At 35.5% G+C, this 26,123-nt stretch overlaps 1 protein-coding gene across 2 annotated transcripts; it reads left to right on the top strand.

Moving 5' to 3' along the window:
* Window positions 1-21,487: 21,487 nt before the first annotated feature.
* LOC105783468 (FH protein interacting protein FIP2) lies at window positions 21,488-25,643 on the top strand. Of its 2 annotated transcripts, XM_052626898.1 has the most exons (11): window positions 21,488-21,637; window positions 22,024-22,133; window positions 22,881-23,027; window positions 23,327-23,482; window positions 23,867-23,950; window positions 24,048-24,094; window positions 24,184-24,227; window positions 24,507-24,564; window positions 24,823-24,880; window positions 25,128-25,208; window positions 25,417-25,643. In XM_052626898.1, exons 1-11 carry the CDS (start codon window positions 21,595-21,597, stop codon window positions 25,468-25,470), a joined length of 882 nt encoding a protein of 293 aa, XP_052482858.1. In that variant the 5' UTR covers window positions 21,488-21,594; the 3' UTR covers window positions 25,471-25,643. The 2 variants fall into 2 exon arrangements, 1 of the variants encoding a protein (XP_052482858.1); XR_008192951.1 differs by lacking the exons at window positions 21,488-21,637; window positions 22,024-22,133; window positions 22,881-23,027 and having other exon boundaries at window positions 23,464-23,482; window positions 24,048-24,597; window positions 24,821-25,643.
* Window positions 25,644-26,123: the final 480 nt, after the last annotated feature.

Below are 26,123 nucleotides of genomic sequence, written 5' to 3'. Positions count from 1 at the left end.
AAAAACTAGCCAAAAATAAATACATTAAAAGTACAATTTTAACTTGTTATCAAATTCCCCCTACTTAGTCGATGCTCGTCCTCAAGTATAATGTCTACTAAAAATCATTTGATAGTCTTGTTCGAAATCAAACCTCCTTCCTCAGTCAAGCATAATGCAAACAATTAGGTGAAAAATAAATAAATAAATGTTATGTTCAATTAATAAGTACTTTATAAAATTTCAAACATTATGTCAAATTCAACTACTTTACTAAATTTAGACTTAATCAAACTTGTGAGACAATTGTACTCAATATATATATTTTTAACATATTTGAGACATAGTCAAATCTTTTTACGCGAAATGAGATGACAACCCAAGTACCTCACCACGGTTACTCGATTTGACATTTTTTTTCTCTTTTTTCATTTTTTAACAAATTCGAGACATAGTCAAATCTTTTTACGTGAAATGAGATGACAACCCAAGCCCCTTACCCTTGTTACTTAATTTGACATATCCCTAATTAGTTTATTTCTCTTTTCTTAAGGCAGCTCGGTTAGCAGAGTGTTACAAGTTTCGATTCGTTACTCAAATCTTTTTACGCGAAATGAGATGACAACCCAAACACCTCATTCTAGTTACTCAATTTGGTCACATTTTCGAATCTTCACTCTTAACGAAGCCATTAACAAATTTTTATTTATTATTTATTTAAATGAGTAATTTTATTAGGCAAGTTTAAAGAGCCACCAATCTTTATAAAGTATTGACTTAGCCACAACATATTCAAATCTACAAAATACTTGTTGATCAAATCAAACGATAGTTATTCATGAATTACCTAATTTATTTAAATAAACTAAGCATAAGAATTGGAAGAGCATTTTCAAAACAAATTAAGGAATAATCTTAGTATACGAATTAGCATATGCAAAGAAGAAGTAGCATGGCATGCCCCCCTATTTAACCCACATTGCCCTCAATGTGCAATTTAAAAGAATAGAAAAAGATAAGGGTAAAGTGTACTCCCCATGTATGTTTAATTAGACGGAGGGTGGTTTGAGTAGTTTGGGTTGGTTCTGGCCGGTTTGGTCATAGGTGTATGTTTAGGCAACTGGCAGCAAGCAATGCCCAAATAAATATACTTTTTTTTTAATTTATGCTCGTTGTGTGTTATATTAAGAGGCTACCATGTGTCACTATAAGATTGGCCATCAGTGCCACATTAGCAAAAACTAATGATGTTAGTGTAGAAGTACCAACCTGAGTAACAAAATATAAGTTCAGGTGCTAACTAAGTATAAAAAAAAGTTTAGGTACTAGATTAGTACTTTTGGACAACTTCAGGGGACAAACTACATATTAACCCATTATTTATACAGAATAAAGTAATGTTTTATAAATAATATGGTAAACTACACAATAGTTCACTAACTTTCCTAAATTTTCAGTTTGGATATAGGCATTTTGTAACGGCCCGTTTTCAGTGAAACTGAAATAGTAGTTTTGGGACCACAAATCTAAAGTCAAAAAAAATTATTTTAATATTATTTTGCGGTCTACAGCATGATAGTATGATTTCATAAAAATTTCGTTAAGAAATTTTACCGTTTGTATGCTCAATTTGTGAAAAATAACTAAATCGCGTAAAGTGCGAAAGTTGTGTTCTATTAGCTAAAGGTGTTAAATAGCTATAGAAATTTATAGTGGAGGTCCTTATATGATAATTGGACCATTAAAGGTGATAGTGGATGTGCATGACATGGTAATTGTGTAATTTTTAAAGTTAGGTAAGGGTAAAATTGTAATTAGGTAATAAAAGCTAAATTAAATCAAATGAAACAAAATAGGCCATCATCTTTGAGTTTTCTTCCACCAAAAATTATAGCAAAGAGGAACCTTTGAAAATCTTGAAAATTTGCAAAGAAAATTCCTTGCATGTAAGTGATTCCTAAGCCCATTTTTGTTGATTTTTATGTTTTCGGGATCGTTATAGCTTAACCTAGCTAACTAGGGGACTAATTTGCAAAAATATTGAATAGTTTGAGACTTTCCATTGATGAATATGTTAGGGTTTTGAAGTTTAATGGAAGAAAATGAATCTTTGTTGGGAATTAAACAACTTTTGTTAAGTGATTTTTAATGAAATTGTCAATTAGGGGTTAAATTGAGAAATGTGTAAATTGTGTGGTAAATGTGTAAAATGGTGAAATGTATGGGCTACTATAAGCACATAGGATATTCGGCTAGGCTTGGGTGTAGTGAAATTTCATGAATTTCATTTTACGAGCCTAGGGACTAAATTGTAATGAAGTTAAATGTTTAGAAGCAAAATGGTAAATTTTCCATAACATGAAATTTGGATTGAATTGATTAGAAATATGATTAAATGAGTTAAATCTGATTATATAGATCAAGAAAAGCAACATTTGAAACTAAATCGGGGAAAAGATAAAATCGTGGACTAAACGATCGTATTCTCCGTTTGAGTTTGAGGTAAGTTCATGTAATTAAATTGTGTAGTTATATACTTTAATTGAAATATATGTATGTGGATTGTGTAATTTCAATGTATAATTATCGAACGCATAACCGATGAAGTATGAAGAATACCGAGCCCCGTTTGAACCTTAGAAATTCATAGGATACAAATGACATTTCATTAGAGTTACTGATTTTGGTTGAGATCCTGCATGTGTTACAAAGTCACCACAGCTTGTATGAGCTTACCGATTTGTAGCTCGTGAGAGCTTACCGATTCTCAGCTCGTATGAGCTTACCATATTTCAGCTCGAAGGAGTTTACCGATTATGGCTCGTAAAAGCATACATGTACAGGAATTGACGGACTTAGAGTTCAGTACACATCGCTTGTACTACCCGCGTATCTAACGATATTCTAAGCAGTTCAACAAGCATAGTGTTATTACAAGATTATACAAGTTTGATACGAACTAGTACATGTATTTACATGAAGATGGTTTATATATATGATATATGGATATACGATATAGATGTTACATATGCATAGAATTTTAATAATTGTTGAATTCATACATGATTCTCGATTTTTATGTGTATACATGGCTAACTTGGTGAATGTATACATGGCTAACTTGGTGAATGTATACATGGCTAACTTGGTGAATGGTTATGTTATAGGCTTTGGCCAAATTGAATTGAGTTATGTTGTGAGTTACTTACTTAAAATTGTGGTTAAATGGTAAGTTTAATTCTGTGTTATACGAACTTACTAAGCTTAATTGCTTACTCTGTTTATTTTTTCGTATTTTATGGTGTTTTGGAAACTCGTTCAGATTGGAAGTTGTCGGAGACTGCATCACACTATCAAACAACATTTTGGTACTTTTGACTTATATATATATATATATATATATATATATTTGGGTTAAATGGCATGTATAGGTCTTTTGGCTATTAGAAGCCTATATGTTTTGTTGTGTTGTAGCCATTTAATTTGGCTTGAATTTGGTTATGTATATATGTAAATAGCCTTATAGTATATGATGTATGAAAATTATATGAATGTCTTTATTTTGAGTTAGTATTTCGGGTATCAAATGATTGAGATTTATAAGTGACATACATGCTAAGTTTTAGGCACAAAGGTTTCATATATGTGTTTGACCAATTAGGTACATTTGGATACATAGTTTGCATGATTATGAGTGGCCATTTAAGGTGCCTATAAGTATCATGATGGTAGGTGATATTATTACATGTTATAAACTTGACATTGGTTGGTTTTGAATGCCTATTTATGCCATAGTTGTATGCATATTGATGTGTGTAGGATGGTACCAATTTGGGTGAGAAATATGGCTTGGAAAATGACCTATTTTTGTCCACACGGGCAGAGACACAAGTGTGTGTCTCAGCCGTGTGTCACACACGGCCAGGTGACACGGCCATGTGTCCCCTGTAACTTCCTTAGAAATCAAGTCAGTAGCTTCACACGGGCGTGTGACTTGGCCGTGTGACCCAAGTCAGTGAGTTACACGAGGTCAGACACGGACTGGGACACGACCGTTGTCCCCATTTCGAATGCCCACATGGCCTGGCCACACGGGCGTGTGTCCCATACACTCTGAAAAATTGCAATGTTTTTCTAAAAATTTCTTGAGTACTCGGTTTAGTCCCGAACCACTTTTAATGCCTATTTTGGGCCTCAAAGGCTCGTAATTGGGACCGTATGAATATGAATGATTTTTGAATTGAATGAGAAATGTACATGAAATGTTTGATTGATTGAGTTATAAGTCCGGTAATGCTTCGTAACCCTATTCCGGCGTTGGATATGGGTTAGGGGTGTTACATTTATTGGTCCATCACACCCACTAATACAATAAACCCTAAATCAAATATGCCCTTAGAAATTGAAAATACAACAAAAATACATACAAAATATATGTGTAAAATTAAAAAGGACGAAGGCACCTGAATTGAAAATAGTGGAGAGAGTATAGAGATGGAAGATGATGGACAGTGGTGGAGCCATAAAATTTTTTTTGGAGGGCCGGAATTAAATTATATATTTTTACGATAATAAAAATAGAATTTCATCATTTTAATAGACTATATATTTATAATTTTTAAATGATTAAATTAAATTTTATTATTTTTTGAAGGGCCAAAGTACAATTTTACTATTATTAATTTAAAATTTAAAAAATTATAAAAAAATCTAAATGAAAAATTTTCCATTTTAAATAGTCCCTTTGCTCGCCACCATCCAATAGTTGGACTATTATTTCCAATTATTCTTAACTTTTAAAATGTTTTTATATGATAAATCAGAAATAGTAAAATGTATATATATATGTGTGTGTGTCAACAACAATAATTTACAAATTCAGATAAGCCATATCTAAATTTAAATTAATAATAATTTTCTACTAAATTTAGTTTTTAGTTATCACTATATGAACAGTTTTAATATTATTGTAAATAATAAAATGAATTTTCGAAGCATCTTTGAAACAACATCATATGCATAATTTTTAAAGGTATAATGATTTACCTTAACTTTTAAGTTTTAAAAAATATTTTAATTTTTATTTAATTTTTGTCAAAAACTAGTGAAAAAGATGCAAGTGGACTAGTGATTTTTGTTAAAAAAAAATTGAAATAAATGAAAAAATTAACATTTGTTAACTCTTTTTTTAGTTTCTGAAGATATCTACTGAAGTGAGTCTAGTAACTAATCATCCGCATTTTATAGGCTCATTAAGAAGATAGATGTTAGCCACGAGTTTTATAGTTACTCCATACCTAAGGCAAGGATCAAACCTTCGACCATTGATTAACATTTATTAATTTTGTTAATGTGACAATCCATATATATGCCACGTCAACAATTAATTTAAAATTTTAAAAATTCTAAAAATTATTGAGTATTATTATAATTTTATTATTAAATAAATTTTATACTTATGTATAGTTTTTAGGCTTTGCTTTTTAAATAAGTTTAGTAATTTCATATTTTTAAAGTTTCCATAAATTTATATTTTAAACTTTTAAATAAAATTTAATGTATGCCATATCAAGAAAGTAAACAAATATTAAAATTTTTATTTATTTTGAGTGATTTGAAAAAATAAAAATATAAAACTAAAAATGTGAAAATTAAATACAAAGTTAAAATAATTTTTTTATAAAATAGGAGGATCAAATAAATTATTATGTAATTTTTAAAAGATATTTTTATGTAATTTTAAAAGATGTAGAGTATCAAGTTTGACAACTGCATTTTGACTCTCTATGGGCCAATCATATATTTATGGTTATGAAATTATGAGTCCCCAATCTCCATGTGATTTTAAAATGCAAGAAAAATATACTGTATAGTACATAACGGAATTCGTGGTGAAACTTTTTTATTTTCTATTAATTTTGTAATTTACAAAATACTCACTTAACTTTTGTATAATTTCCTTTTATTACCGAATCATGAAAAGTAATATTTTAGTCAATAACGTTATCGACTTATAATATTTCTGTTAATAATTGTTACAGCCTCAATGAAAAATGACGTAACATGTTAACTCAAGGGTTAATATTTAATTTGAACCTTGAACTATAATTGAGATATTCAATGTGGTATTTTATAATTTTTAATAATAATTTTGAAAAACTTATAAAATTTCTAAAAATATAAAAGTGTGAAAATTCATTATTTACTTTTTGAAATTATAAAAAATATTTATAAGATTAGAATTATGTAAAAATTTAAAACTTCATAAAATTCTAAAACATATATATATGAAATCTGGAAAAAATAATTTTCATTAATCTAAATATTTTATAAATTAAATGGGTTAGTAAAATTTATTTCTTAATTTCTTTGTCCTAAGATCATATTTTCATCGTGTTCATCGTAGTTCCCCAGCACTATCATAAGTAAATGATAATTCAAAATTCATACAATCTCCATTTTTATACTGTACAGTTACTTATTAGTTCTAATGAAAATATAAAATAACTTAAACATTTATTGTCAAATCATATATATTTATATGAGTACCTTTTTTAATCAAAGATTTCACATTCGGATGTGCGGTCGAATTAGTTAGACGATTAGTTTTTGGTTCAACCGATTCACTTAGTTTAATTAAATAAAATATCAAAATTAGAAAATAATAATAGAGAAAACCGGTTCAATCACTAATTTCATCCATTTTTTAACTCGATTCAACTAGTTTTGAATGGTTCGCTAGTTATCTAATTCATCTTTTCAAACGATATGCCAACCGATTCATGATCTAATCAATTTTATCCGATTCAAATAACATTACTTATTTGTGACATCTAACTTTGTATAATTCACTTTTACTCAATTTTTTTTGTCAAATAAAAAACATATTTCTATTTAAATAATATGTAGCCAATTAAACATAGTGTACCACATTAAAAATGCAAATATTACAGAATATAATTACTTATATCGTTATAGTTAACTAAACAAAAATATAATACGACTTGGATGGGTAATGGGGTGCGAGTTAGAGTCGTCCATGGGCGGGCCGGCCCGGAAAAATTTTCGCCCGACTCTTAGGCCCGGCCTGCCCGCCCAAATATGGGCTCGAATTTTGCCCAGTTCCCGGCCCGAAAAAAAAGTAAGCCGAGCCTGCCCGCCCGCCCGATTTTTAATAAATACAAAAAAATATTTTAAAATAAAAAATAAAAAATATTTTAAAAGTGTTTTAAAATTAAAATAAAAAATAAAAATAAAAATATATATTTATTATATTCGGTGGGTGGGCCCCCGGCCAAAAAGTTGAGCCCGAGCCCACCCCATTTTTTAAACAGCCTCATTTTTTGCCCAAGCCCATATTTCGGCCTATATTTTACCCGAACCTCCCATATTTCTAGGCGGGCCGTCAGGCGGTAAGGCCGCCTTGACCATGGACAGTCTAGGTGCAATGATAATACGTTTAACTTATTTTTTATCCTACGTTACAATATCGCTACAGTATGTATTCTCACTGCCACCGCTGTTTTTATACTAACCGTAGGTAAATACACCTCCCATCCAAACCCACCCTTAAAAAAACTAAGTAAATATATTAATTTTTTTTCAAGCATGATTTCAATCGCTCTAAAATAGGTTTTTTTTTAAACAATAGCTTTCTCTTTAATATAATTCTTCAAAATTTTTAACTACAAACAATTGTTTTTGCACTTAATTAAGTCTTTAATGTTGAAATTTTAACATTTTCAATTTTCAAAATTTGAAATTAAAAATATTATTAGATTTATTTAAATATGTTATAATAACAAAAAAATCTAAATTGTAATTTATAAACAAATTAAAAATATTATTAAAATTTATAAATTAACATAATTTATAAGCATATTACATTTCAAATTAAATAATGTTTTAAACTAATATGAAATACTTTTGAAAATACAAAAAATAAATATAAAACAACATCTATAAATTAAAAAAATTAAATAGTTTTGAACAAAATATTTTTAAACACATGTAAACATATTTAAAATATTTATTTACATAACGAACTTTTAAACCGGTGAGAGGAATTAGACAAGGGGATCCTCTTAGTGTCACGGGCCAAAGTGCAAAGCCCGCGACCATATTACAAAATGCTCCCCATAGAGGTCGACCGATTAGATGGGGAACATTTAGCCCACAAGAACTGGCCCGATTCCAAGAATTATTAGAGAAGCCTGGTTGGCCCGATAATGAAGATATGACAACATAGGCTATTTTTAGTAAGTAGAGGAATCATATATTATAGATTTGATATGATATGATGTAATCTTGTAAATCACTAAAATTAAGAGATAGGCTAATCTCGTCCGTCGATGTAATTTGATCTGGACCATCTGGTTTGGGGAGCTCAACTATAAATAGAGAGCCTCCCCCTCACTTGTAAATCATCCATTGTATGTTAATTTCTTAATAGTAATAGAATTATTTGAGCATTTACTCAAACACTTTGTGTGCATTATTTCCTTGGCTTTCTGTTGTTCATTTGTAGCTTCTTTTGGCACAACCGCTTCCGCTATACGAATTGGTGCCTTAGAGGAATTCTAAAGGAATCCTCCCTTTTGGGTGTAAAGGTTGAATTAGGTGAGTTTTGAGCAAACGGATCGCCTAAGGCTATACGGATCGCAAGACGAAAGATCTAGCCTCGTGACAAGCGGTATCAGAGCTATTGGTTCGAAGGTACTGTTGAAATGTTGAAAGAAGTTGTTGATCAGAATAAGCCAATGCTTGAGTTGATCGAGGAGTCCGTAGGGAACATAAAAGAAACGCTAGAGTTGGTCGAAGGATGCACAGATGGGTTTGACTTAATGGAAGAGCAACTCAGAGAATTTGTGCTAGATTCTCTCAGTGTCAATATGGAAAAGATGAATGAATTAGTCAATTCTACTACAAAAAAGCTAGCAGAGAGGGATAAGACTCTCGAGGATATGGTGTTAGCCATGAAGAAGAAAATTGAAGAGCTTAAGGGGGAGCTCACAATTTATAAAACTGCTTTGAATAATGAGATGTTGTCTTCAAGGCCGAAGCAACAAGCAATGGATGTTCCCAAACCGGAGAAGTTCAAGGATACAAGGTCCGCAAGGGATGTGGACAATTTCTTGTAGGAAATGGAGCAATGCTTCCGAGCGATGAGCATCGAGGATGATATCATTAAGGTAAATACTGCTTCAATCTATTTTACTGATGTGGCTCTCTTGTGGTCACGTTGTAGGTCCACGGATGAGAAACATTGTGGGAACGCAATTGAGACTTGAGAGTAATTCCAAAGAGAGTTAAAGAAGCAGTTTTACACACAATATGTTGAGAATGAGGCTCGGGCTAAGTTGCATCATCTTACGTAACAAGACACTGTTCGGGAATATGTTCGGGCATTTAGCAAGTTGATACTTCAAATCTCTAACTTGAGCGAGAAAGAAGCGTTCTATTGGTTCAAGGATGGGTTAAAGGCGTAGGCAAAGCATGAGTTACGTAGGCAGGGAATCACCGAACTTACTGTAGCCATGGCCGAAGCAGAGTCCTTTGTTGAGCTTGGTCCAACGAAAAACAAGTTTGAGTCATCTAAGCCCAATGGTGAGAGAAACCATGAGAAAGATGAAGAGGGACATAGTGATGATGGTAATAGTACCGATAGCACAAGTGGTAATGGGAAACCACGAGATGCGAAGCTGAGATCCAACAACCCAATGGACAATGAGAAGATGATAAAATGCTTCCTTTGTTAAGGACTACACATGGCGCAAAAATGTCTAAAGAAATCGATGATTTTCGCTATAAAAAAAAGATGAGTCGAAGGAAGAGGTGAAACCTTTTGAGAAAAAGACATCGAGGGTCAATTCGATGGTGCTCATTCTTAAGAAAATGAATGGTGGAGAAGGGTTGATGTTTGTAGACATCAACATTACCAGTCAGAAGTGGAGTGTTCTTGTCAATACGGGAGCATCAGACTTGTTCATATCGAAAAAGGCTGTGGAGAAACTTGGTCTCTCAATTAAGAAATCAAATAGAAAGATTAAGATGGTAAATTTTGAAGAGGCCCCAACTGTGAGAATAGTTCGTAATGTGGAGCTACAAATCGGCGAATGGAAGGGCAAGAAAAACTTTGAGGTAATCCAATTAGATGATTATGATTATGTATTTGGCTTAAACTTTCTTGACAAGATTTAGACAGTTCTTTATCCATGGGCCGATCAAATTCATATTTGCATTGGTCCATTATCAAAGATTGTTGTACTGGTGCATCGAGATATGAAGGTTGGGACCAAGGTGTTGTCATCAATCCAACTAGTTAAAGATGTTTCACATGGGAGAAACATTAACTCGATAGAACGAAATACTACGAAAGCCCATTTGAAAAAGTTAATGGAGCATGAGAACGATATGATGCTTGTGAAGTTGATTGTGGAGCCGCCACCTTTGGGAAGGGTGAGTTGTGTATTGGACTTCGAAGGGAAAGAAGCGATGTAAAAGCATTCAAAACGAGTAAATACTGAGAGTAAGGTACATTGCGAACACTCTGATAGTGTTTTGAATTCTAACTTGTTGGCTTGGCAAGGTCGTAGGGGCCCTTTCAAAGTTCTTAAGCAAGGAGGCCGATGGACTATGGGCGATACAAAGCCAAGATGTGAGAATCAAGGGGATTCCAATAGTAACAAGTCAAAATTGGGGCAAGTTAGAGCGGAGACTTCTTGCCAACGGGATGTACCAACGAGTGCAACAGTTCAAGTTAAGAGACAATGGAAGCCGAGAAAAATGTTTCGAAAGAAGGAACAACCCAATCGCGAAACAAGTCAGGAAGAAGCCAAGGCAACGAGAGAGTTCCAAGGTGAATCAAGTCAATGTCATTCAGAAGTCACAACGAGGGCATTTCGAAAATGGGTGGGGGAGAATGTCACGGGCCAAAGTGCAAATCCCGTGACCATGGCACAAAATGCGCCTCATTGAGGTTGATCGATTAGATTGGGAATATTTAGCCAATGAGAACTGGCCTGATTCTAAGAACTATTAGAGAAACCTGTCATATTAAAGCCTGGTTGGCCCGATAATGAAGATATGGCAACATAGGCTATTTTTAGTAAGTAGGGAAATCATATCTTATAGATTTGATATGATATGATGTAATCTTGTAAATTCCCAAAATTAAGGGATAGACTGATCTCGTCCATCAATGTATTTTAATCTGGACCATCGATTTTGGAGGAGCTCAACTATAAATAGAGAGCATCTCTCCCACTTGTAAATCATCCATTGTATGTTGAATTCTTAAGAGTAATAGAATTCTTTGAACATTTACTCAAACACTTTGTGTGCATTCTTTCTTTGGCTTTTTGTTGTTCATTTGTAGCTTCTTTTGGCATAATCTCTTCAGATATACAAATTGGTGCCTTTGAGGAATTCTAAAGGAATCCTCATTTTTGGGTGTAAAGGCTGACTTAGGCGAGTTTTGAGCAAACGGATCGCCTAAGGCCGCATAGATCGCGAGATGAAAGATCTAGCCCCATGACATTAGTACCTTCTTATTTTTAATTTGTAGTGAGGGCCTTTCAACACTTATGAAGATGGCCTCGAGGGAGGGTCGATTAAGGGAGCAAAGACAAGTAGAGAGGGTCTGTCGGTTTCTCATTTATTGTTTGCTGATGATAGTATATTGTTTGGAGAAGCTAGCGAGAGGGGTGTACAAGTTTTGAAATCAATCCTAAGGGAATATAAAATATGCTAGGGGCAATGCGTCAATTACGACAAATCAATAGTTTTTTATAGTAGCAACACTTCCGAAGAGTCTAGGCGAGTTGTTTCTAATATTCTTGGGGTGAGAAATTCAAATAATATGGAAAGATATCTTGGTTTGCCGAATGTTGTGGGGAAAAATAAAAAAGTTTCTTTTCAGCTCTTAAATGATTGCATGAGGCAACAGATTGAGAATTGGAATGTGAGGTTCCTTTCTCAATGAGTTAAGGAAGTGTTTATTAAAGTTGATTTACAGGCGATACCCACTTACACTATGACCTGTTCTTTACTTCCAAAGTCTTTGTGTATGGAATTGGGTAGCATAATGGCTCAGTTTTGGTGGTAAAAAGGACAAGGTCGAAAAGGGGTTTATTGGTGCAGTTGGGAACGACTTTGCGATCTTAAGGAGAATAGGGGTATGGGATTCCATAGTTTATCCAATTTAATGTTGCGTTATTAGCTAAACAAGGTTAGCGTATTCTTAATTATTTAGATTCATTATTAACGAAAGTTCTAAAGGCTAAGTACTTTCCAAATATAGATTTTCTTAATTTTGAGTTAGGACAACTACCTTCATATATCTGGAAGAGTGTATGGGAAATTAAAAGATTGCTAAAGACTGGGATTTGTTGGAGGGTGGAAACGAGTTAGAATATTTTAATTGCTACTGATGCGTGGCTCCCTGGATCTGTAAGTTATAAGGCAGAATCAATTAGGAATGACAGTGTGAACTCAGGTAAAGTAATGGATCTTATTGATGAACAAAAGAGAGAATGAAAGTTTGACTTAATTTTGTCTACCTTCTTCAGAGAAGAGGCAAATAGAATTGTTCGAATTCCCTTAGCAATGGAACCTCATGTGGACTTCATAGTATGGAAAGGGGAGGCCTCAAAAGAATTCTCTGTGCGAAGTGCTTACAAACTTTTAAATGGCTTTCTTCCTAATTATTTACAGGCTAAAGGCTAATTTATTTTACAAAAAATTATGGAATATTCACATTCCATGGAAAATTAAAATCCTAATGTGGAAAATTTCTTGGAATTTTATTCCCCACTTTGTTAATCTTCGGTGTAAGAGATTCCTATCAGTGGTAGTATGTCCCAGATATAGAGCAACTGTTGAAAACATCGATCATATCTTCAGAGAATGCCCTATGATGCGAGAAGTTTGGATTAATTTGAATCTGGAATGGGTATTAACAAATTTGATTTTGTTACATTGGGAGTGGCTTACTTGGGTGTTCAAGAATAGTTCCATCATTCAATATTGAGTATTTTGTTGCCCTTTTTAGGCGATTTAGACGGGCAAAAACAAAGGATTACACGAGAGAAAAAAAAGTACGGGCCCAGAAGTTACTGCATGGATAAACAAATATATTAAGGAACCTTATGGGTGTGAGGTTCGAGATTTTACCATGAGGTACGAGTCTATGGGTTGGTGCCTATTAGTTGGTTCCATTGTCAATCTTAATTTCGACGTCGCTTTTGATAAATCTCGGATAAAATGAGTCTCAGGGGTGGTGGTTAGAAATGCCTCAGGAGAGGTCTTCGCCTTCAAAACAGTGGTTCACGGAGAGGTGGCCTTTTCGTTTGCAGTAGGGGCCCTAGCGTGCCTCAAAGCAGTGTTTATGGGAAAACAGATGGGGTTCATATTAGTTATCATCGAAGGAGACTCAGTATCAATAATAAAAAAAAGTAAATCAGATAAGACTGATAAATTGGTGATTGGGGGTATAATATAAAACATTCAGCAGCAAAAGCAATCTTTTCACCAAATAGCCTTTCAACATACATACATATCTGCAAATCTTATGGCTCACAACTTAGCTAGAGAGGCGATGAAAGAAGATTCGCGAGCATACCTAATCAGAAGGGTCCTTGAGCAATGAACATCGGAGGTGGATCTGCGGAGAAAAAGAAAACCTGATTGAGGGTTGTTCGATAGGTGGTCTTTGCGTAGAAAGAAAAAAAGAAAATGAGATAGTTGATGGGTTTGGAAATCGCTTTTCTGGGGACTGGAATTGGTGCATTAATTACGGATATGCTGATTGGATTCCAACTGTGATCAGACTGGAAATTTATTTTAATTTTCTGTTTAGTTTTTTTAATTTGTTTGTTTTGGTACATGTTTTAAGATTTTTTTTTGCTACTGTTGGGTTATGTTTTTGTTTTTTGGTGGGCTTGTGAATTTTGGCTAATTTACCAAAAAACCGTTTTTTTTAAATTTACCGAAATGGGTTGAATTTTTGATTATTTACCGGAATGGTCCATTTTCCGAGAAATTGCGTCCACGTCAGTGCGATGTCAGGGTACATTGCAAGACATCGCGTCCACATCAGCGCGATTTCCTTCCTCGTTAGTAGGTCGCGTTGACGTGGACGCGATGTCCTACCACGTAGCACGTTCCTGGGGACGCGATTTTGACGTATTTTTCACGTTTGGTTTTTTTGGCTTTTAGGGTTTAGGGTTCAGGCTTTTTAGGGTTTTTAGGTCCCGGAATAAATTATTTCGAGTTGACGTTTCTGGTCAAATTGTATAAAATCGCTTCTACCAGGATGCTATTTGAGAAGAAATTGTGAAATCGCGCCCTCGTGGACGCGATTTTGCTACAGTAGGTCATGTAAGAAATAAATTTTTTTTGACGTTTCTGAGCAAATAGTATAAAATTACTTCTACGAGGATGTTATTTGAGAAGAAATTATGAAATCGCGCCCTCGTAGACGCGATTTTGCTACAGTAGGTCATGTAAGAAATAATTTTTTTGTTAACGTTTCTGAGTAAATAGTATAAAATCGCTTCTACCAGGATGCTATTTGAGAAAAAAATTGTGAAATCGCACCCTCGTGGACGCGATTTTGCTACAGTAGCAAGTTTGGGCTGAAGCTATAAATTAGGCAGAAAATATTCTTAGAATACATAAGTCATAACAGAAACAATTTAGAGAGGCTAAGAAAGTTAGAGTTTCAAAATGAGTGAACGTATTAGTGCTGTTATTTACTACGATGGTGAGGTTTGCCACACCGAGAATGGTGTTGTTTTTTTGTCGAAGAATACGGTGCGACTGTCATTTAACCAGAACATAGATTTGATAGAACTTCGTAAAAGAATTAGGCGTAAAATCTTCAGAACGACGCCAATGAAAGTTCTGTCAATCACGTATCAATTTTTTTCTTGTGTTGATCCGGTGACATATGACTCGTTCGACATAAAAGGTGCTCGTAGCTTGAAGGCAATGGTGCAGACTCATCTTGCTAGTGGAGCAACTTATTTTGAGTTATATGTACAATTTACGTCGCCAACTGACGTACTTCCGTCCGGTGTTCGAGATGTATACACTACCCCTGGCCGACACTCGGTTAGCAGGTTACAAAATACAGAACAGCCCATATTTGGTAGCGGTGTCAAATGCACATCCCCCGCAAGACACTCTGTCGATGGATGGGACATGTACGTCGGTGGCTCGACGTTTGATGCTGGAAATACGTACTGGGGAACTGCATCAAGTTCTAGTGGATGGCAATCTATATCCAATCGAGGACGTTATCGAATACCCAGAAGAAGGGATGACGTACTACCTACGACGTTAACCGGTGGGGGGACGTCGTATGCTGTAGATGATTGTGGGTTAGGAGATGACTTTGATGTAGATCCACCTCGAGAGCCCGGGCTGGATGGTACAGAAGTGAGATTATTTTCTGAATCGGAGCCTATTCAAACAGAAGGTGAAGATGCTGAAAGGAGTTCAGATGATGAAGAAAATCCACGATTCAGAGCATACTCACCTTCAGCCCACATGCATAATGTCGATTTTTCAGCAGATGATACGTTAGAGTTTCCAGATCTACCACACCGGTTGCGCGATCGTACAAGTTCGGGGGTAGATTTCGGTGAACTTGAAGTTGGTAATCAGTTTACCAACAAGGATAGTTTTATTGGTGCTTTGAAACAGCATAGCATCAAAAACGACGTTAATTACCACGTTGTTAAATTAAAATCTGATAAGTTTGAGGCGAAGTGTGCGATGCAAGACGACATATGTTCATGGAAAATCGTCGCCTCGTTAAGGAAAAGGACAGGGTTGTGGGAGATAAAAAAGTACAAAGGTCCACATACATTTGCTGTAGGTACATGATTGAATGTATCTGAATAATAATTTTATTTTGCAATGTTGCATTATTTAATGTACTCCCTCTGTAGGTGTTTCACAAGATCATCCCAAAATGGATTCAGCTATGTTAGCTAGCTTGATACTGCCCACGATAAAAGTAGATCCGAGGATTTCAGTGCCAGTGATAATTGCCAATATCCGTAGCCAAATGGGGTACACGTCCTCTTACCGTAAGGCTTGGATAGCTAAGAAAAAGGTGTTGGAGAATATGCATAGTGGGTGGGACGCCTCATATAATGAAATATGGCAGTGGTGTCAGGTGCTAGAGAGATACGTCCCAGGTGCCATCACAGACCTTGAAATGGAACATGCGTACTACAACGACCGATTGCTGCGTGGATGCCAAGTGTTCAAATGCCTATTTTGGACCTTTAAGCAATGCCGAGACGCATTTCCATACTACAAGCCGTTGGTACAAATTGACGGTACCTTCATGTTCGGTAGGTATACTCATCGGCTATTGGTTGCAGTGGCACAGGACGGCGGTAGGAGAATTCTTCCAATTTTATTTGCAATAACACCGGGGGAGTTGTCTGATGACTGGGATTTCTTTCTCTCTAGGTTAAGGAGGCATGTCTGCCCCCAACCTGATATCTGTGTTATTTCAGATCCGGGCGTCGGTATACTAGCTGCATTTGATCGAGAGGGAAGCTTGTGGCAGCGCACACACCATAGATATTGCCTAAGACACGTTGCTTAGAACTACTACAGGTAATATCCATCTAAGAGGAAACGACGACAAGTGACCAACATGGGTATTTAGTTTATAACTGTATTATTTCGTTTGTCAATTTGAATTAGTTTTATTGGTAGAAGTGGTATAAAATATTCGCTATTATCTTATATTGGCAGGGTATGAAATAAATAAAGATCGTTTTCAGGAGATGTTGGCCATTTTACGATCCCAAAATGGAGAAGGGGCGGACTACCTTTGTAACATACGTTTCGAACAGTGGACACAAGCATACGACGGAGGCCTACAATATGGCCATATGATGTCGAACCTGGCTGAATGCATAAATTCTGTTCTTAAAGGAACGCACCATCTACCGATAACATCGGTTGTGCGAGAGACATATTTCTGATTGGCGGTGCTATTTCCAAAGCGAGCAGCAACTTATGCAGGCCAGATGCAGGGTGGCCATGTATGGTGCAGTAAGGTAGTTCAAGAAATTAACAAGGCGATGGCGAGGGTAAACATCATGCACGCAGTGTGTGACGATCGAGACAATTTATGGTTTCGCGTGACAGAGTTTGACAGACCGTACCAAGGTGTTGTTGACGGGCAGTATCGTGTACACTTGCGAAACAGAACTTGTGACTGTGGAAAGTTTGATGCACTTCGTTATCCATGTGCTTATGTTATTGCATCTTGTCAGAAACTCCGTCTGAATCCGATGAGTTATGTGGACAAAGTGTACAAACTAGAAAACATGTACAACGTATGGAGACACGTTTTTCCACCGGTCCCAGATGAACGTAAGTGGCCGCCCGTATCTCTTGCTCCTTTTAAGCTGTTACCGGATAGAGAATTGCGTCGCAAACTAAAGGGTCGACCTTGCTCCACCAGAATACGGAACAATATGGATATCCGAGAAGCAGCCAGTCAACAGAAGTTGTGCGGATGGTGTAGGAACCCAGGCCATACAAGTCTTACATGCCCTAATAGCAATAGCTGAATGTAATTTTAGAAAAAAATATATTTTCTTCAATTATTAATTGATAATTGTATTAATTGTTAGTAAAATTATCAAATTAGTTTAATTTCTTAATTGTTAGTACCAGTCAAAACATTTTACCAAATCTAACATTATGTAAAATTATGTAAAATTATTAAGCCGTAAAAATTTTGTTAATGGTTAGTAAAATTATCAAATTATGTAAAATTATTAAGTCTAAAAATTGTGTTAATGGTTAGTAAAATTATCAAATTATGTAAAATTATTAAGTCCAAAAATTGTGTTAATGGTTAGTAAAATTAAGTTAGGTTAGGTTAGGGTTTTTAATTAAGTTAGTTTAGGGTTAGGTTTTTAATTAAATTAGTTTAGGGTTAGGGTTTTTAATTAAGTTAGGTTAGGGTTAGGGTTTTTAATTAAATTAGGTTAGGGTTAGGGTTTTTAATTAAGTTAGGTTAGGGTTAGGGTTTTTAATTAAGTTAGGTTAGGGTTAGGGTTAGGGTTTTTAATTAAATTAGTTTAGGGTTAGGGTTTTTAATTAAGTTAGGTTAGGGTTAGGGTTTTTAATTACCTCGAAAAAAATTCTATGCCTATTATATCAAATAAACTTCTATTTTATTACATCAAATAATATTAAAATAACTCGAAAAAATTTCTATGCCTATTATAACAAATAAACTTCTATTTTATTACATCAAATAATATTAAAATAACTCAAAAAAATTTCTATGCCTATTATATCAAATAAACTTCTATTTTATTACATCAAATAATAAATTTAAATACGACAATCAATGTCTATGCCCGAGGGATTCGGTTCAACATGGCGGCCGTCGATGGTTGCGCGCTAGATTCCTCCTTCCTCTAGCTTCCGGAGGCGGTTGTTCTTCCTCTGGTGGTGATTGTGCTTCTTCCGGTTCGGCATCTAGTTGTCGAACTTGGAACGATGATCCACCTTTAAAGAATAGTGTATGTGGAGGTGTTTGCATCATGAACGGTGACGGTGTTTGAAAGCCATACGTTGCTGGCGATTGGTAAAAATGAGAGCTCCCCGAAGGTATGTGCGATCCCTCCTGCGCCGCTGGCCTAGATATCGACGATCCGCTCGGCATAACAGGAAATAGAGCTGAACCGGGTATTTGGCTCCAACCTGCCATAGTATTCGGAAAAGGAGAGCTCTCCGATGGCCCCCCTTGCGATCCCTCCTGCGCCGCTGGCCTAGATATTGACGGTCATTCGACATAACAGGAAATGGAGCTAAACCGGACATTTGGCTCCAACCTGCCATAGTATTTGGAAAAGGATATATGTAAGGTTTAGGGTAAATATAAGGGCTAGGAAACACACTGGCATCATAGGGAAAGGCAGTTGCGTGGGTATCATCTGTTGAATTGCTGCGTCAGGTGACTGCGTCGGTGCTCTCGTTGGGGCCGGTGATTGCATGGCCGCTGATGATGAGCTGGGTGACTGTCTGGGCCTCGTTGAGAGGCTGCCTTCGTAGTCTTCTCGTCTTAGATTTAGAGGCTCATGCCTTTCCCTTCCGACACGTGTTTGCTGCTGCCTCTCATCTGCCGTAAGTAAATACGGCTTGCCATGGATCCTAAACCATGGCATGTATTCTGGAACGCACACTAACTTCGGAACGATGATTTGTTCCCGAGTAGGTAGATATTCATGTCGATTTTCCCACATTTCCTCGTACTCGGACCAGTATCTACGCCAATCCATACCTAATAGTTGAAGGTCGATTTTGTGGTGCTCGTCAAACTCCTCAAGGTCTGCAGGAATCGGTTGTCTACATCCAAACTGTCGTAGCACTCTGTCTGTTTGGTGGGGCTCCACGGTTGCATAGTTGATCAACACCACTTTCACGTGCCAAGCGTTTAGATTTTGTAAAAACTCTTCCGAGATTACTGCCAGAATTGTCGGATCCTCGTATGGTGTCCATTGAAACTATATGAACATGATAGAAATATTAGTTATATACATAATACTAAATACTAAATACTAAATATCAATTGACTAGCGAATGTATGGAAATATCTATTTGCAATAATACTTACTTCTGCTTCTGACCGTTGGTCCAATAGAAGCCGTATATCTTCAAGTTCAGACGGTAATCCATGATAACTTGCCGGATGGTTCCACCTAATTAAATAAATATTTAGCATACTTTTATTCTTACAAAATCTACATAATAATTCCAAAATGTAATATAAAATTTACCTCGTTACGAGTGGGAATGTATATGGGTGGTTCACTCGAGGACGTAGAAATGGAAAGCGAAACTAAGTCCATGATTGCAGTAGTGACAGGCAACCTCCGATGTTTGCTCTCCTCGGTCGCGTCGCCTCGCACATCTCCCGATATAATGTTGCCAAGACGGCAGACCCCCAACTAAATTCACCGGCTCTTCTAAAATCAACGAGTTTTAGCAGCCACCTTAGATGTACATGGCTCCGTGACGTGTCCAGCATCAGATAACCTCCAATTATTTGAAGAATGCATGATCGAGCATATCAGATTCTTTCAATTTCAGTTGAATTTGCATTCGGATCGGGGAATGTGGCACGTAACCAGCCCATCTCGACCTTACCTCCATCCATTTTTTCCGGAATAGCGCTCAAAAGCTCGTAGCACACCGCCTCCCAATTACTAGATTGGGCAGACCCGGTGACTGGGTGCCCGTCCACTGGCAATCCCAACTGCATGCTGACATCTTCTAGAGTGATAGTGCACTCTCCACATGGAAGATGAAATGTGTGCGTCTCGGGTCTCCACCTCTCGATCAACGCACTAATCAGTTTCGGGTCCAACTTGCATCCCCGACCTACCGTCGCTACGTGCCAAAAACCCGCTTCCCGCAGGTAGTTCTCTACTAACGGTGATGGAGGAGCATGCATATTCTGGATATTGCATTCCAATACCGGATCTTCTGACTTTTATAACAAATAATAAATTAATAATTATCTAAAAATACATAAATAAAAAATCTTAAATAATAATTAAAAATTAAATTTAATACTTACCATTTTCATTTGCTCCACCAATATGTGATTCCTATCAAGACGAATCAATGATCCTACCATTGATGAAAATATAAAAATTTAAAATTATTTTAAAAAATATAAAAATATAAAATTATTTTAAAAATGAAATTGAGGGGAAATTGAATTTAAATATGGATTTGAGAGAATTTTCGGAGGAAATTGAGAGGAAATTGAAATTAAATATGGGTTTCAGAGAATTTTGGAAGGAAATTGAGAGAATTTTGGAAGGAAATTGAGAGGATTAGAGAGGAAATATTAGATAGGATTTGTTTGTGAAAAAAAATAAAGGGGTGGGTGGTATTTATAGTTTTTTTTTTGACCGTTGGGGTACTGTTCACGCGCGGAGGACATCGCGTCCACGTCAGCAGACGTGGACGTGATGTCCTGACATGTACCCTGACATCGCGCTGACGTGGACACGATTTCCCGGAAAATGGACCATTCCGGTAAATAATCAAAAAATCGGCCCATTTCGATAAATTTTGAAAAAAACCGGCTTTTATTGGTAATTTCCCCGTAAATTTTGTTAGCCTAATTATATTTGTCTTATTTTTTAATATACTAGTCTGATTTATAAAAGAAAAAATATTGATATCACAAACCATCATAAAATTTATAAAAATATAAAGAATTTAATATTTTTTAATTTAAACACAAATCAATCTGTAAATTGCAGGTGTAAAAAAAGACTAGTTATTTATATATAAATCCAAGAGACCCAAATCCACAAAACCCGTTTTCAGAACCGGATCCTGGGACAGCTCTAACTATGACCCGAATCAAGATTCGACCCATGGGCCATGCTTACCGACAAAACCAGTTAAATACCCAACGGAAGATCTATTTGACAAACTTAGGGAGCCCACGGCAATGGCAGCATCCCCCCAAACAATTGCTTGCTTACTTGCTTGACTGCTGCAACAAGTCATTTAATTTTGACGATTTTCATTTCATCTTTTCTGATGGAAGATTCCAATTTGCCTTCGCTTGTTCGACTCAGCATTGGTAAAATTCTCTGCATTTCAAGTAATCTCTACATATTCTTTCATCAATTCCCAGTCAGTTGCTTAATTTAGTAAAAAGTTAAAAGACTTTTCGATCGGTTCATTAATAAACAAGAAAACCCCAAAATTTTCTCTTAGCTCTTCAGCTTTGATTAATGGTTCAAGTTAAACCCCTTTGTTTGATTTTCTGAATTTGGCATTTTCTGAATCAGGAACCTGATGTACGTACATGTGAACTTGCTGCATTTGCTTTTCTGGGTGTCACTTATCTTTTAAGTCTTAGTTGTTTTTGATGTAAAAAGATTGTGGAGTTGAATTTTGTAACTAATTTAGTTTTAGTTTAAATTTAAAGCTATAGCTTCATTTGAATGAAAATTTGATGTGCAGGAGGGAAGAAATTTTGTACTACCATTGATACATTAACTCGGCGTGAGCCAGATTCTATGCTGGCTGCTGTCTTTAGCAGTCGACATACAGTGTATCAGGACTCTGAGAAGGTATATACTGTTCTTTTCCTTTGCGTACACATACCGTTATTGTTATGTGGACTTATGAGTAATATTCTGCAGTTTCCTTTGCATTCTTAGGGGATGTATCTTTGTTTTCGTTGGGAAATGTGGCTGAAAAAGAAATACAGCCTTTTCTATTTGTTTCTGTTTGGTGCGATATACTTTTTCTAATTTCGGGATAAAGATTTCTGTTTACTGAAAGGATTTGATTTTCACCTTTGCAGTAGTTTAGATACAGGTGTTGTGAATGTTATGTTTATCATGCATGATAGGCTGTGGATGATTATTGTGGAAGCTAGTTATATTATTTGTCTAACAAAGTATTAAGAACCAGTAAATCGTATTGTATTGTATTCGATTCATGTAATAACAGTTCATATCAGATTTTAGAAATTTTCAAGGTCTTGATGTTACTTTCACTTTCCAGAAAAGACATTGACCACAAAATGCAAGTGGTAATTATAGTTTTTTATTGACTAAATCTTACGTATTATTGCAGGCATTTGATTAGATCATGATAACATACTACTGATAGCACTGAACTGTTGGTTCTTGATAGTTATGTTTCTTTGAGGAGCAATGCAAACTTGTTTTGTTTTCCACCAGCACATTATTTATTCACAGTAAACCTCAAAAGGAGGACAAGGGAAATAAATTTTATGTGCTTTTCATATCAATTTTTGTGAAGCGACTTTGTTTGAGTGCAGATAGTCATATTCCTCAATACTCTTGCAGGGATATGTCTTTGTTGACAGAGATGGAAAGCATTTCAGGCATATTCTAAACTGGTTAAGGGATGGCGTTGTACCGACATTGACAGATTCTGAATATTCAGAGCTTATACGAGAGGCAGAATATTACCAGCTACTCATAAGTCATATTGTTATGGGAAACATCAACAGCTATTTGACAGAAACCAAGTTCTTAATTCATATATTAAATGTGCAATTCTAATAATTCTCAATGATTTAAGATCACTGCACTGTTGGGTCACTGAATGCCTTACCAAATACAGTGATCTATATAGATCACAATGGTTTATGCGTTGACCACCCCTTGCCCACCGCCACCTTATAGTTTTGGTCATAGGCCATTGTTTGAGAGTGGTGCTTGTTATTTGCAGCCCATGGTATGATCTCTTGAAATTTTGTTCAGTGACGGTATAATGTGATATGATTCAGGGATTAATAGAAGGAATAAGTTCTGTTCTTAATAAGAGGAAGGAAGATGAAAAGTCTCCAGCAGAATTGACGCATACCGATGTCATCAAGTGCATACAGTCTGAAAGAGTTAAATTTCGAGGAGTTAACCTTTCTGGCCTTGATCTCTCTAAATTGGTAAATAATTTCTGATCCCAAATTTTTGACAAAATCTTGTGTGAAACTCTTATTTTTGAGAAGTAGAATCTTTGTTCGCAGGAAGCGAGACTCGTTCTCATTGATCTTCTGTTTGTAGCTTTTGTGCATGCCTCTTGGATCTAATACTAGTTTTCTCGTTTTCGCTGATCCATGATGATGGTGGTTATTTGTGGCATTTTCTTTTGGATTGTTGAATGTGTGTGTGTGTTTTAGTTTTAATCCGAATGTTTGATGTCTCTCTTTATTATCATTCGATCCCCTGTGGTTCAACTTCAAGTCTAATGAAGAAGCAGAAGTAATGTAATGCAGCTTGTTATTGCACTTTGGATTCATCATCTCCTTTTTCCCTCTTTATTTGTGCAGGATCTTTCATTTGTGGATTTCAGCTTTGCCTGTCTCAAAAACGTACTTTTCTCACGTGCAAATCTTCGGTGTGCAAAATTTCGGGTATGTCTGGTTCTTAAGTGAAGTATGTGATTAACTGTCAATGCCTTAATTAAATTTAAGCCCATACTTATAATAAACCTCTTTGTTTTTGTAACAGGATGTGGATGCTGTGGGTTCGAATTTTCACAATGCAACTTTGCGCAAGTAAGATCCTCAGAATTATTTATCCTTTTTGGAGAGTGCATTTTCTTGTGAACTTTGTTTGCAACGGGTTTTATTTTTGCCTAGGGAAGGTGTGAATTTAACGGGGCGAATCTTCAGAGTGCAAATCTTCAAGGCAAATACTTGCCATCTTTCTATAGATAGTAGATTTCTTACTAAAAGTCTATATTCTTGAAGTACCGATGTCCAATACCTATGTTAGACACATGTCTGGATATAGATATAGAGATATGGTCCTATAAAGACTCTTCAAATACATGGAACTCCTGAAACAGAAAAATTGAGCATATCCATATCGGACATTCACACCAGTGCCCAAGTAACTTAGCTAAATGCCTCTTTTTACTGTTAAGGTTTAAATATTGATGTATCATCATCAATTACATTGTTGCAGATGCTTCTTTGATAGATTGTAGCTTCTGCGGGGCTGATCTTCGTTGTGCACACTTACAGTGGATTCACTAAATTAAAATCAACAAGCAAAGGTGGTTCATTGAATTGAATAGAATAGAATGTACATATATAAATTAGGAAATTACAAGATCTTAGGTTACCATAAATTCCTTAAGCTTGTTGGAATAATATTTTCAGATTCGTGATTGTTTGAGCTATAATGGTTTGGTTGAATGATTAAAATTAAAATTACATGCTTAGTGTGTCAGTTGTGTTATTGTAAACTATTAATATGCTTAATCTCTGGACTTCTAGAGTGCTGATCTTACTGATGCCAACTTAGAGGGAGCTAATCTTGAAGGAGCCAATTTGAAGGTAAGAGACCCTTAAGCACGGCGTTTACAAGTCAATTGCTTTAGCACATGTATTATTTTATTTATGTGAAGTTATCATTAGGCACCCAAACAGAAAATACTAGGGTTCAATAACTTAATTTGATATGTGCGATAACTTATCCTGGTAACTCTAGCAAGCTCGATATTATTGATAAACATTCGAATGAATTGTTTTGACCCAACATGTTTATTGTGATTAAGTTCATTGTAATGAACATAGTCTTCAGGGTGCGAAATTAAGCAATGCGAATTTGAAGGGTGCAAACCTCCGAAGGACTTATTTACATCATGTTAATCTTTGTGATACGGTAAGTATATGAAGTTTTTTTAGTGTGCAATTATCTAAAAACTTTCACACAACATCATGGATGCTTGTTATCTAAAACTTCTGGATTGCATGCATCATTGATGCAGATCAAGTCAAAAGATTTACCAGTCTTTATACTTTTTTCAGATACCTTACCGGAATTCGTTACATAATTTTTGTTTGTATTTTTTCTCGTTTTGATTTATCAGCACTTAGAAGGTGCAAAGCTCGATGGAGCCAACTTGCTTGGAGCAATCAGGTAATGGTGGGGCAAAGACTGTTAAATGGAATTGCACGTGTGACATGAGTATGATTAAGATTAAGATTATTTTATGTGTTTTTTAACGTATGTGAAGAGGTCATATTTTTATATCTATACTCATGTTGTGAATACTTGAAGAAAAATAAGAGTAAAAAAAGGATGAAGTTGTCTATATATTGTTGTGTTGTGTAGATTGAGTTATATATGGTTTCTGTCCAACTAATTTGAATGTCAAATTCCATGTTGTGTATATATACGTTGTTGAGGTGGATAGCATATAATATTATTAAGTGATAATAAAATTCAAATCCAATACGTAACAAAATTAAAGGTGAGATTAGAAATGAAAGGGGCGGTGGGTTTGGTTTGGTCCACAAATTGGTGTCCCACTAAAAGGGTAGCGGCAACAGAACAGGACAACAACAATTCCCACCCAATATTCTGTCGGCAACCATCTGCCACATCACATCCACGTTTACTGATTAAAATCCCTCTAAACCTCCAGATAATAGAAATGTTATCCTTTAGCTGGTAATACCTAAAAGATTAGAGAAGGAAATATATATTGCTATGACTAGAAAAGTGAAGCCCCATCAAGACCTGATCGCGCCAAGGCAAGTAGGCTCCTCAAACTTTGCACCTTCCAAATGCTAA

This window comes from Gossypium raimondii, chromosome 13 (genome assembly GCF_025698545.1).
Source record: "Gossypium raimondii isolate GPD5lz chromosome 13, ASM2569854v1, whole genome shotgun sequence".
In the NCBI taxonomy this organism is placed as follows: Eukaryota; Viridiplantae; Streptophyta; class Magnoliopsida; order Malvales; family Malvaceae; genus Gossypium; species Gossypium raimondii.
The sequence above is the reverse complement of the archived record's forward strand: the minus strand, read 5'-3'. Positions and strand labels throughout refer to the sequence as shown.